Source organism: Nannospalax galili, unplaced genomic scaffold, assembly GCF_000622305.1.
Source record: "Nannospalax galili isolate Female #2095 unplaced genomic scaffold, S.galili_v1.0 scaffold327, whole genome shotgun sequence".
NCBI classification, from domain to species: Eukaryota; Metazoa; Chordata; class Mammalia; order Rodentia; family Spalacidae; genus Nannospalax; species Nannospalax galili.
In genome coordinates, this window is record NW_008356950.1 from 1,020,079 (window position 1) to 1,033,604 (window position 13,526).

General features: G+C 36.7%; 1 protein-coding gene across 6 annotated transcripts in view; it reads left to right on the top strand.

The window, feature by feature from the left end:
• Ptprk (protein tyrosine phosphatase receptor type K) overlaps window positions 1–13,185 on the top strand; it is a 573,501-nt gene extending 560,316 nt beyond the window's left edge. For all 6 annotated transcript variants that reach the window (XM_008854753.2, XM_008854752.2, XM_008854754.2 and 3 more), the window contains 8 exons: window positions 1,174–1,309; window positions 1,688–1,837; window positions 2,719–2,892; window positions 4,711–4,842; window positions 5,007–5,132; window positions 7,983–8,146; window positions 8,656–8,791; window positions 11,726–13,185. In XM_008854753.2, coding sequence (XP_008852975.1) covers window positions 1,174–1,309; window positions 1,688–1,837; window positions 2,719–2,892; window positions 4,711–4,842; window positions 5,007–5,132; window positions 7,983–8,146; window positions 8,656–8,791; window positions 11,726–11,779 — 1,072 coding nt within the window. In that variant the 3' untranslated portion in view covers window positions 11,780–13,185. The remainder of the gene's footprint in view (window positions 1–1,173; window positions 1,310–1,687; window positions 1,838–2,718; window positions 2,893–4,710; window positions 4,843–5,006; window positions 5,133–7,982; window positions 8,147–8,655; window positions 8,792–11,725) is intronic.
• The last annotated feature ends 341 nt before the right edge of the window (window positions 13,186–13,526 follow it).

Here is a 13,526-nt window from a genome sequence, read left to right on the forward strand (position 1 = left end):
GAACCAGATACCTGGGGGAAGAAAAAAAAAATCTTCATTTCAATCCTTCTCAAGAAATCTGATGTACTTCCTTCAATTACTTTCCTGTCTCAAGCCCTAGGAACAGTGATCGAGAAGATGGTAGAGAAAAAAGAAGTAGAGATACTCACCATATCCTTTGCTGAACTTTCTAAAAAAAAAAATATGGAATGTAAGACACTGAACTTGAATAACAGAGAAATAATGTTATTAGCCCAGCTAAGCTTTTAGAAAATGAGATAAATAGGTTTCGGATTTAGAGATTTATTGATTTTTTCATAGCAGCTGTCTTGAATTGCTTGCTTTAAACGTGCTCTGGATTTCCCAGATACTCTTGAAACAGAAGCCCCATTTTTGTCCTCATCCCCAACCATCTCTGAATTTATGGAGAAGTAGAAGCTTGCTTAGACAGTGAATCCCTCCCTTCCTTTCAGCATCCACCAAACAAAAAGATCCTCTCTAATTAATTGCCTACAATATACAAAACTGGATAAACATATCCAAAGGTAAACTAATCAAAGAATAGTATGATCCTGCTTTTTAAATGAAATATAAAAGTGTGGTTATCACTGTGGGCTGATGGAAATCAGACTCTGGACTTCACAGTTCACCTTTAGCTTCTTTCAGATCATGATTAAAATGTTCTTTCTCCTGTTCAGTTCCTCCATTTTGACAGCCATCTTTGGCATTTCCTCTAAACCATGGTTCCTCAGATTTCCCATCTGAAGATGGGGATCAGTGTTTTGTCTTGGTACTCATGTGAGTCTCGAGTCTCTCTGAGACAGTGAGACTCCCATTGCTGCAGAGAACCCAGAACTAGACCAGTATGAAAGCATGATTCTACCACCCAATCCCATGAGTTTGAAATTACTTATTAAATTTGCATAAAATGAAGAGCATGTGATGCATGTATGGAACTTGAACAACATCATATATGTTATGTTCAGTGAGGAAATAATTGGCAACTCTTATTCCAATCTTCCTGGTATACCTAACCAGATATAACACATAAAGTTAGTGTTTTTACATGGCATGTAAAATTATATGTCTCATACTTTGGTAAGTCAGTTGACTTCTTCTAGCTGAGGGTAGAACAGATTTAAGTTTCAAAGAGAAACATGCTTCTCACAGTTCTGTTAATTTGCTGCTTTTCAGTGCGGGTGCTGGACGCACCGGCTGTTACATTGTGATTGACATCATGCTGGACATGGCTGAAAGAGAGGGTGTTGTTGACATCTACAACTGTGTCAAAGCCTTACGATCTCGCCGCATCAATATGGTTCAGACAGAGGTAATATTGATTTGCCTTTAGTCAACTTCTTACCTCCTATATTTATCAAATAAAGCAGATTTTTTTTTTCTTGAGACATGGTCTTGCTATGCAGCCCTGGCTAATCTAGAACTTGTTATGTAGACCAGGCTAGCCTCAAAAGATCTACCTGCTTCTGCCTCTGCCACCAGAGTGCTAGGATTAAAGGCATGCACCACCACACCCAGCTTTGAAACATATTTTTAACATATAATCAGCACAGCTCATTAAATCACATAGAAAACTTTGGTATGATGTCTTAATAGTTCCATTTTAGTACATTTTCTGTATCCTCTACCTTTGACAGAAGTAAAATGAAATTTGCTAAAATAAAATTAAATTTTCTTTTTCTTTTCATAGGAACAGTACATTTTTATTCATGATGCCATTTTAGAAGCCTGCTTATGTGGAGAAACTGCCATCCCTGTGTGTGAATTTAAAGCTGCATATTTCGATATGATTAGAATAGACTCTCAGACTAACTCTTCACATCTCAAAGATGAATTTCAGGTATTGACTATTTCTAAGGTTCCTATTAAAACCTGTTACAATTTGTTCTGGGTACTAATAATTCTTTTAGAAAAGGTCTTTCAAGCCAAATGTATAACCTTTAACCCTTCCTCTAGTATAATATAACACCTGTCTCTTTCATTATGCACATTGTGGGTTCATTTTTTATTAAAGAGCTGGTATCTGCTATATCCTGAAGGGCAAATGAGTTCATACTCTGAGAAGAGTAAGAGGGAAAGCTATAACAGTCAAATTTGGTGATGATTTGTGTCTGTTTATAACTTCTTTTTTTCATGTAGTCTTACAATTTTGACCTTCTGTGTCTCACTCAATATGAAATCAGCCCATTAATAATAATGGCTGAAACTTGTACTAAAGATTGTCATAGCTCCAGTGTGTTCACTGCCTTTAAATATCCCTCCATATGGAAGAAAATAAAGTCATGGTTAGCTCTAGGAGACTGATACTTAGATGCTTGGTGTACTGCTCTTCCCCAATCTCCACATGTGTTTTCAAATGTAGCATGACAGAACGTGATTTCCAATTGTAATTTCCCACTTCGAAGGTCATCTTTATCATCATGGATTACCCCAATCTTATTTTCTTCTCTCACAGTGATTTTTTTTAGTAGCCTCTGTTGTTTAGCTTCCCCTTTCCTTTTAAGAAGAGGCACGTGAATAATGTGTATCTTGTGACTTTGTCACTTTGCAGGCTTCATTAGCTTTAACTAAAAAGTCTATCAGCTTGTCAACAGTGTTAACTGCTATTACCTTGTGCAAATTCTTCGCTTTCTACTTGGCTTCCTAAATACTTGATAGGCCTGTGTTGTACTATTAAATGTGTCACTGTCTTTTAACCTGGGTTTTCTCTTTTCTTTTTAGACTCTGAATTCAGTCACCCCTCGACTACAAGCCGAAGACTGCAGTATAGCATGCCTGCCAAGGAACCATGACAAGAACCGTTTCATGGACATGCTCCCACCTGACAGATGTCTGCCTTTTTTAATTACAATTGATGGGGAGAGCAGTAACTACATCAATGCTGCTCTTATGGATGTAAGAGACTGGACTCTTTGTTAGTGTAAAGTGCTGTGAAAATCCATATAACTCAACTGAACGCTGACTACTTTTCTAGGAATTATAAAATGGACTAGAATGGAAAATTAGAAATTGTCATTGAAATACAAATTTTTTTGGAAAGAGATTCTTAGCAACTATAATTTTTATAAGTTTATTTTAGATTTGGGGTTTGATTGTCAATTATTATATTTATATAGAAAATACTTCAGGTTATTTTTCATCTCAATTATTTTCAGAAAAGAAAATGATTATCTATTTTGAATATCATTAGGAATACATTTTAAAATTACAAACTGCCATATCCTACCAAAGTTGTGAGTTTTTTAAATTGGAAAATTTTAATCTATGATGTGATTTAAAGTTAACTTATTTCATTTGGGATTAGCGTACAGAAACTAATTAGGGAAGACAAGTGCAATATCATGTTAACATATTCATTATTATGAAAGCACTGTCTTGCCCTGTCCCGTTCTTCATCAGCTTCAGGTGCTCTAGCATGCACGGTGTGTATCAGTTGCTCATAAACGGAACAACAAGAAAGGGAGTTTGAAATTATATCACTGGACATTTTACTTTGGTTACCTGGGGAAGAAGCAAGAAATTTATCAAGAATCAGTACCCTTTAAAACAGTTTATTGTCATTATTCCTAACTCTTTCATTTTTACCTATGAAACTATATCAAGAACAAATAGAAGTCAAGGTTCATCCCTCCCTGACTTTTATGAAGTTTTCTAATTTGTTTCCCTTATTTTTTAAGACAGTGTCTTATGTAACCCAACCTGACCTGAAACTGTCTGTGTAACCAAGAATAACCTTGAACCCCGAATGTTCCTGCCTCCACCCTCTACTGCTAGGATACTAGACACGTGCCACCATACCCAATTACCTACAAAATTATTTTCAGTAAATTAGTAGGCTGATATGGAGTAGAGATGTAGAAAGTTCTACATTCTTCTGCAAAGACTGGTCTTACCCAGTTTCTTTGCTCTTTTTTTGCGGCGTGGGGGGTTGCTGTAGACCAGGTAATTTGAACACAAGCTTTCACTAAAACCTTCCCATCCTTGTTATGCCCAGATCTTGCCAGGATAGATTTAAACCAGTATGAAGAAAATTTTATTCTTAGTATAAATCATGAATCTGAAGAATGACAGATCAATCACCCAGGCCAGATGAACATTTGCTTTTACAACCACTAAAGTAGATTACTCAGTACAGAATGTGCTGGTGATAGCCATACAGCATAGCAATAGTAAGATTTTTGAGGTACTTGTGACTTTTTTATATCTGAAAGATATAGTTTTGCTAACACACATAGACATGATAGATAAATGGACAGACCAGGGATTTCTTGCTTACTTTGTTTTCAGGCTTTCAGAGACTCCTCACTTTTGGGAAGCTGAAACCACCCAACAGGGACCTTATGGAGGGTCTTAAACCTTAAGACAATCCTCCATCTCTTCCTTTGTGTTTGTCCCATATTAACTTCATTCAATGAAATGAAACTTCAGTCTTGAATGCTTTAGAGATCTCAAACTCTCCTGTGTCATTGGGTCATTACCATTTCCAGTACATTCCAGGGGTTCCCGTCACTCAGGTAGTGCTATCTTTATAGGAAGTTACTCCCTCCTACCTGGTCCTATACCGAAGTGTATTGATTCTGCTCATACAACTGATCGTGCATTTTATGTATGTTTTTAATTTGTTCTTTGAGAATTTCATAAATGTATACCACAAAATATAGTCATGTTAACTTTAAGTTCTTCTGTTTCTCCATCTACCCTGTCTCTTCACAGAGCTACAGGCAGCCAGCAGCCTTCATTGTCACACAATACCCACTACCAAACACTGTGAAGGACTTCTGGAGATTAGTGTATGACTATGGCTGTACCTCCATTGTGATGTTAAATGAAGTAGACTTGTCCCAGGTTGGTGGGCCTGAGTTGATTTTGCGTGTTTATATATGGCCTGACATTATGAGTATTATATATTTATCATTTATACCCTATTAGCAATAAAATGTCATTTTCTACTATATAAGACCCTAATTAGAAAAAAATTATCATTTCTTTCTCTTTCTAAACACATCTAGGGCTGCCCCCAGTACTGGCCAGAGGAAGGGATGCTGCGATATGGTCCTATCCAAGTGGAGTGTATGTCTTGTTCAATGGACTGTGATGTGATCAACCGAATTTTTAGGATATGCAACCTAACAAGAGTAAGTATGGGTTTCTTCTAATCGAGCTGATGTAGAACAGGTAGAACAAAATCGAGATGAAGCATAAATCTATGAAGACAGAGGAAGAGAAGAATTATTAAGAATCACACAATCTATTTCAGAGCTAGTGATCACCTTATGTCTTGGATCCAAGACAAAAATGCATTTGAAACACAAGAAATTAGAAATGCTGAAAGCTAGATATTTGTTCAGTGAGGAGCCTAGAAATCTAGATTCACAATGCAACAACCTCTCAATCAGGTTTGATACTCTGGGCCTGGTCCAGGAGCACATGTGGATTTATGTAAAGGATAACGGCATAACTTATTAGTTATGACATGTATCCCAGGAAAAAAAAAAAAAGCATGCCAGTGAAAAGTAAAAATAATCATGATGACAACAGACCATTACCTGAGGAGGAAGAGATATGCCAGGTCATCCATCACAAGAGACTTCCATGTCACTATTGCAGGACCTATGTGCAAGGGGAACTCTAGGCCTGAAGGGAAAGGTCAAGTCACAGCTATTGCTGATCTGTTTAGTCTAAATGTCACTGTTCTAAACATCCCAACAACTGGTTCTGCCTAGCTCTAAAGGAAGACCTGGTCCTGCTTCTGCTGTGCCTTTTACCAGCAGCCAGGTGGCCATTGCCCAAGAGTTTCTCTTTCCCTGCAAATTCACCTTCTTTGCACTAAGTAGCAACTCTGAAGGTCTTCTCTTGAGGACAAAAACTAATAACCTGGTTATGTTACCAGATAGCAAGCTGAATTTGAAAAGAAAACATTAGCAACCTCCATGATGTGGCACTTTTTTAAGAGGAAAGATAGCTCTTTTTTTTTTTAAAGCAGCAATTCTATCTATGTGTGTGATTAGGATTGTCATTTTTCAGTGTTTCTTATATCATGATGACTATATGTGTTAACTATACATATCATTAATTAACTGATATGTATATAACTAGGAAGAGGGGATAAACTCATAACCAATCTATCACTCATTTCAGTGAAGAAAAAGGGATAGCTTCAATCATGTCAGATATTCATGCATATCTTAAACTTTAATTTAAATGGAATCTCATTATGTATGAACATCTGTTACATTATAGTTCTAGTAATATTTTAGCTTAGCAACTGTAGCTGCTCAACTATAGAAGTAAAACTTATCTGTGAATGGGGCTGTTTATATGGAAAATATTCTAGGAACAAGGCCTGAAATCTGTTACATTTTCTTCAGTAAGTATATTTGTTTGTATATGATGTTCTGGTAATTATTTATGCATGATTATTTTATTCCTAGTCTCAGTATCATTCATTTCATCATGCACTTAATACACTTGAGCAACAAGTTGGATACAGAGTAGGTAAGGTGTGTATCTTACCAAGAAGTGCATAGCCCTTCCCATGTGGAACTTAAAATCTGATGCATTATGATATTGCTCACTCAGTGTATTGCATAGTCTTCAATGTATTGTCTACTCAAGGTTTAATATTTTTATTTCTTTCAGCAGTACTACTATGTGGAAAATATCATGCAAGGTTCTTGTGATGCACAGTTTAGAGAGAAAAGAGAGATTTCCTGATCTTTAGGAATTTATACTTTTTCATAGAAGGCAAGCAAATGTCAACTGATTGCATACATGATTATCCACTTACTGACATGCTATACATGTGTCAGAGAAGCACAGAATACAAATTGTTTAGCCGGGTGATCAAAAAGAGCTAGGTGACCAAAGAAGGCTTGCCTAAGATGGGAATACTTAAGCCAAAATTTGCAGAATCACTAAGTGGTAGGTATTATTTGGGGGTGAGGCAACTAGCTATCTTGCTTTGCCCAAGGCAGATTTTCCTAAGCACTGGAGGTTCAGTGCCATCACAGAAATGTTCCCAGGCAAACCTGGGGCAAGGTGGCTATTCTGCTTGACAGTGAGAAGCACAATCCAGAAAGAAGTTTACAAGGCAAAGGCACACAATGTTACAGGAAGAGTTTAAAGGCAAAAGTGAACCAAATCATGTAAGGATTTTGAAGACATGACAGAGATTGGGGCTTCATGCTAAGATCATTAGGAAGACATTAAATCAAGGAGTGACGAGACGATTTTTGCACTTCAGCATAATCATGGTGCTGTGGTAAGAATGGGAAGGGAGATCAGAGTTTATTAAGGGAAATAATAAGGCACTGATCATCATAACTTGTGATAGGCAGTGGCAATATAGAGAAGAAAATGAATTTGAAGTTGTTTAGGAAGTTGAATGGCAGGAATTGTGGGGATGAGGGAAACACAGTGTATTAGTTACTTTCCTTGGTCTTTGACAAAATACCTCACTAGAAGCAAATTAAGGGGGATAGGGTTTATTTCAACTTATCAATAGGGGACTACACTCTATCATGACAAGACGGTCATCGTGGCAATTGCATAAGGCAGCTAGTCACATCACAGCCACGCTCTAGAAGCAGAAAGAGAGTAATGCTTTTGCACATCTCACTGTCCCCTCTTTATACAAAACAAGAGCCCAGCCCATGAAATGGTGCTGCCCATATTTATGGTGGGTCTTCCCACCTCAATTAACCTAATCTAGATAATCCCTCACACACATGCCCAGAGATTTGTCTCCAAGGTGATTCTAGGTCATGTCAAGTTAAAAATCAATATTAGCCATCACAGGCAGGTGAAAAAGACAAGCCCCCTGGCTCCTGCTACTGTAACTTGGAATGCTTCTGTAAAAGCACCATAACATCATCAACTAGACTCGGTCCAATGCAAATTTCGTTTGTATTATGAAGTGTGTGCATCTTTTACTGTTTAGGCAAAGCTCTTGTCCTGACTTACATAAAATCACCTTTCCTCTACAGCCGCAGGAAGGTTATCTGATGGTTCAGCAGTTCCAGTACCTAGGGTGGGCTTCTCATAGAGAAGTTCCTGGCTCCAAGCGCTCATTTTTGAAACTGATACTGCAGGTGGAAAAGTGGCAGGAGGAATGTGAAGAAGGGGAAGGCCGGACGATCATCCATTGCTTGTGAGTAGGCAGCTCAGCCTGGCCATGCAAGGGACTGCAGAGATCATTCTCTTCTCAGCCTTTGCATTCGTTATGTGAAGGAACTCATGACTCAAATCCTGAATGATTTTAATACTAATTAATAATTTGAAATAATAGATACTATTTCAAAACAGAACTTCTGTCTCATGAGTGAATAATTTACTACAAATTTAGATTAGTATTTTTAAATATTAGATATTATGTAGTTGTTACATGATTTAATTCTTTTAGACACCCCTGGGAACAACCTCTTTGATTTATGGTTTCAGAATTAATGGTACTTCAAGGTATCTAGGTTGCAACAATGTATACTTGTCGCGTATTCCTACTTGTAAACTCCTGAGCTAACTTCAAGTTTCTTTCTCTCTGCCTTCTATACATACATGCAAAAATATAAAGCAGAATCAGAAGACATTTCCCCAGACTTATGTGATGGTTTGACTTGTGATTTCTCCAAAGATGCTAACATGTCCTTGATTTCTTTTCAGAAATGGTGGTGGACGCAGTGGTATGTTCTGTGCGATAGGCATTGTTGTGGAAATGGTAAAGCGGCAAAATGTTGTGGATGTTTTCCACGCAGTAAAGACTCTGAGGAATAGCAAGCCAAACATGGTGGAAGCCCCGGTGAGTCACGGCGTCAGGAAAATCACAGCAACTGCTCAGTCACAGACCTACTAACTGGTTTGGCTTCACACACACCTGGGGCAAATGAGCCTTGTGGTGATTTTCATGCCTAATTAATAAATGATGGAGTATCTGCCTCTACCCACATAAATGCATTGATTGCCACATGAATTATTTGATGAAGAAAATGTTTTGCATTTATTTCAAGAAATGTGTAGGGTTTGTTCCTGTTAGAGTCAGTAAGCACATCCTATATTGCACTTTGGTAAATTATTTAAGAATAAATCCTGCTGGGGCTGGCGAAATGGCTCAGCAGTTAAGAGCACTGGTTGTTCTTACAGAGGACCCAGATTCAGTTCCCAGCACCTACATGGCAGCTAACAACCACCTGTAACTCCTGTTCCAGGGGATCCAGTGCCCTCCTCTGGCCACTGTGGGCACAGCACTACACTTACATACATTCTGGAGAAACTCTCATAACTATAATTAAAATAAATAAATTTTAAAAATAAAATAAATAAATTTTAAAAATAAATCTTGCAGCCTAAGCTGTATCAGTTTTGTTTCTTAAGCATACTGAGTTCACTCACAGAACGTTTGTGCTCACAGGCTACCTCAGCACCTTAGATAACCAAGGTTTTTGTTTATTTGGTTCATTTTATTTTCCTTATTTTGATTTAGTGTATGTGGTGCTAGGGATGAAACCCAGGGCCTCAGGTACCATGTACCACTAGGGATGAAACCCAGGGCCTCGACTACCACTGATACCCAATATTTTTAAAGAGCAACTGAAATTTATTGCAGTTATTATCTTTAGTCCTTCACTATCTAATCAGATTTCAAATTGTTAACTAATCATTGCTAACAGTGTTCAGCTTTGCCAACTATAAAGTATAGTCCTATGATATGGCAAGGGTTTTCCTGGGCTTACAAAGCTTATAAAACAGGGGCCAATAGGTATATGTGAGCAAGGTTTTGTCCAGATGGCGCTGTGTGTCAAGTAAGATAGTCAGTTATTGCCTCTCTAACACATTTTGCTTGTGGGTTACATGTCGGTACACTGAGATCAGATGAGGGACAGCTGTGGTGCTCACAGAAGAGTAAACCAGAAAACCCAAGGCATCATGGTTACTTGCCTACACTTATCAAGATGATCAGATAACGGAAATGAGCAATTCACAAAGCTCTAAGTTTTCACCACTTCCTGCTCTTCAGTTGTTCACACAGGAGGTGCATTACTTCCTGAGACAAAATTTGAAGATTTAGGTTTATGCTGTTTCACTTTGACAAGTGGTAGCCGACTTCTCTTTCTCAAGTCCCCTTGCACCCTCCGTACTGAACTGGTAACTGAGATGATGTTGCTTGCTCTAGGGTGCTGGCAAGTGAGATGGACAAGGAGTGTTAATTTAAGAGAGTTTTAAGTAGAAATTTCAAAATTTCATACAAAATGAATAGGTGGGAGTTATGCCTCTAGTTTTAAGATATGTAACCTGTGAAACGCATTCTGTCTGAACCACTTAAAATCATACAGGGATTACTCCTACCTTCAGAATTAACTTTTTCCTCCAAATTAAACTTTGATATATACTTTTTCTTTAATATAAAATTCTGTGGTTAAGCAGCCATTCTAGAACCTTCTAATGAGTTACTGTTTTCCTTTGTAATCATGTCCCACAGATCTTGACAAAACACCCTGCTTTATCAACATTAATGATTAGTTCAGTCTGCTATAGGGTTGGACTGAACAAGGAAATTTAGAGTTAAACAAGACTGATAGAGACTGGTCCCAAGCACTTTTTTTTAGGTGACTTTCCCACAGTAGGAAGCAATTTAAAGCACTTCTACATTGTTAGTTAGGGTCAAAGTGATCAATACATCTTGCAAACTTGGATTGCCAAAGTTTATTGCTAGAGACCCCTTTAAGATCTCTTTACAAACAGTACTTATTTTAAGTTGTTCCACTTTTCCCTGAACTTCACTCAGTTGGATTGAATTGGGAACTTTTCAATAAGTTACGTATCGTAAGTCACCATTTACAATATAGTCTCTGGGTTTTCAAAATTCTTCATAATGGAACAAATACATGGATAGTTTTAAAGGGAATACAGTTTTAACTCAATGCATTGCCAAGCAAGTTGTCTTATTTAGAGAGGCGACAGAAATCATTTTTTAGGCAGACATAGGTATGAAACTCTTAAACATTCTTGTAAAATGTGTTTAAATAGTACTCTAATAGACTATGAACTGTGAAAAAAATACTAAAACTTAAAAGGTAGTTGACAATAGTTGGTTTTCTTTTTTCCCTTTTCTTTTGTATTTATCTAAAGAAATAATCTAGACTGTGGATAAAAGCATTTGCACACCTTTACAACACTATAAAACAGAAAAACATAAAATAATCTAACAACTCATATGGTAGATTTTTGTGTATTATTAAAAGACTCATAACAATACATAACAATATAAAACATAAAATCATATTGTGAAATACGTATTTTCTTTATTCTGAAATGATTATTTCAACCATGTGCTAAAAAAAGACTGAAGTAAACAAGGGTATTTTTTTAACAGTTCTTATGATGATAGAATTATAGCTCTTTTCTTGAGTCTTTTTTATTTTTCTACACTGGGAAATATTCTGTAATGATGGGGTATAACTCTTATAATCACATAAGAATTCTGGAATTTTTTTTAGATGATAGACAATATGGGATAAAGATAAAATTTCTTTTTATCATTGTTTCTTTTCCTTAAACAGGGATCATTATACTCAAATATAAAATATGTGTGCCCAGATGTTCATGTTACATACAGAAAAAGTCATTTGTGATTCTTGAATAATCCAAGTTGGGTGTCAAGTATCCACATGGACCCTATTATTCATCATTGGCCTTTGCTAACTCTTTTTAACACTTCTGTTCTAACATTTTGCAGGAGCAGTATCGTTTCTGCTATGATGTGGCTTTGGAGTACCTGGAGTCATCCTAGTTAGGCGGGGCATCCAAGCAGAAACCATTCATCTGTTGAGCCAGCAGCTGTTGAACCTGTTATACCTGTGCAGAGAGATTTTAATGTGGGGGGTGGGAGGCTTTTACATTTGAGAGGTAAAAGTATTTTTCTTATGAAGTTGTGTATCTTAATAAAAAGGACTTGATGAGTTTCTATTACTGTATGAAAGCATCAACTTTCGTGCCACACAAATTATATTTAATAAGAACCAGATTCCAATGAGAAATGACCAGTGTTTGTACAGTGAAGATACAGCCTTTTCTCTCCTGGCTTCAGTAGAGCAGCCACCACATGTTGCATGAACTTTTTATGTGGCATTTTTTCCCTTTTAAAATGAAAGCTGTTGAACCTTTAAAATGGAAAAGAAAAAAAGCTGTGCAAATACATAGTCAATTTCATTTTTATATGTTCCAAGTGTAGCAGATAAATATATAAATATATGTAACTGGCTTATTTTCCTTTAATGTGCAATGATGGCTGGATCATTTAAAGTTCTTTTTAGAAAATAACATAAGCCAAAGACTCAAGTGTAAATATGTCTATATGGAGAAAGTACATTATATTTATTGGTTACTTACATTCCTTTTTTTGATGGTTAAAATACTATCACCACAGTCTTTTTTTTTTTTTTCAGAAGAAAGCTTTTTCTTTAGCTAAAATCAGTTGTAAACGATTTTTGTAGATTATTTTTTGTATGTTTTAGTGTAAGTAGAGGATAAACCTTTTTATTCATAAACCAGGAAGCAATGTTATTTGTAGTGATTCCCTTGTGTACATGCTTGTGAATTCAATTTATGTAAAAGCCTTGGCAATTGTCTTTCAATAGAGGACCACATTAAAACATTTTGCTTAAGTGTAGTTTTTCACGGTATCATTAGGTCAAAAATGTCTTAGGAATCCCATAAGACAAAGTCACACGTTAGAAGACAATGCTGGTGGCCTGCACGATGTGGAACATCATCTCCTTTAAACACTGTTTAAATTTTAAAGGGATTGATCTCAGCCTGTGACCTAGCACTGGTCCAGACACAGGATGGCAACATTTATGCTTTCAGGGTCAGGTTTTAGCAAGCTGCAAACTGCCACAGTGATACATTGTTTCTTTGGATGTTTCTACACACAGGCTTTGGATTCAGACCATAGGAAAATGTAAGCAATCAATGCCAAATTCCTGTTTCTTGTGTTACCCTGGGATTCCCCAGTGAACTTTCCTAAATGTGGTCTTGTTCACAGGCTCCCTGTAGCTTAACTTCACACCATTGGCTTGCAGTTTGTTATTGACTAAAGCATTCCAGTGTCCTCTTTCGAGATTGCCAGTTCATGACATGGTGCTTTTAAAGATTTAATTAAAATAAGAGTGGAATAAAGTTTTTATAATTACAGCATTTATTGTTTGTGTGTCAATTTGCCCTCTAAATTTTCATGCCTTTGTTCCAAAATAAAGAACCCATTTTATACTCTATCCAAGTATGCCACAAAAATTCTACTAAAAGCATTAAGTCACATCCAAGCTGTAGTTTGTATATTTTTTGTTCCCTAAATTGCATGTCAGATAGTCTAGGTCAGTGAATGGGAAAAAACCCCAGGGTTTAATAGCTTTTGTTTTGCTTTGTTTTATTTTGTACATTTATATTGTCATAATTTGTATTAGGTGCTTTTTGCCATTGTGACAAACTAAGGAAATCAGCTTAATAGGAGGATTTATTTTTGCTCTTTGTTTAAGCCA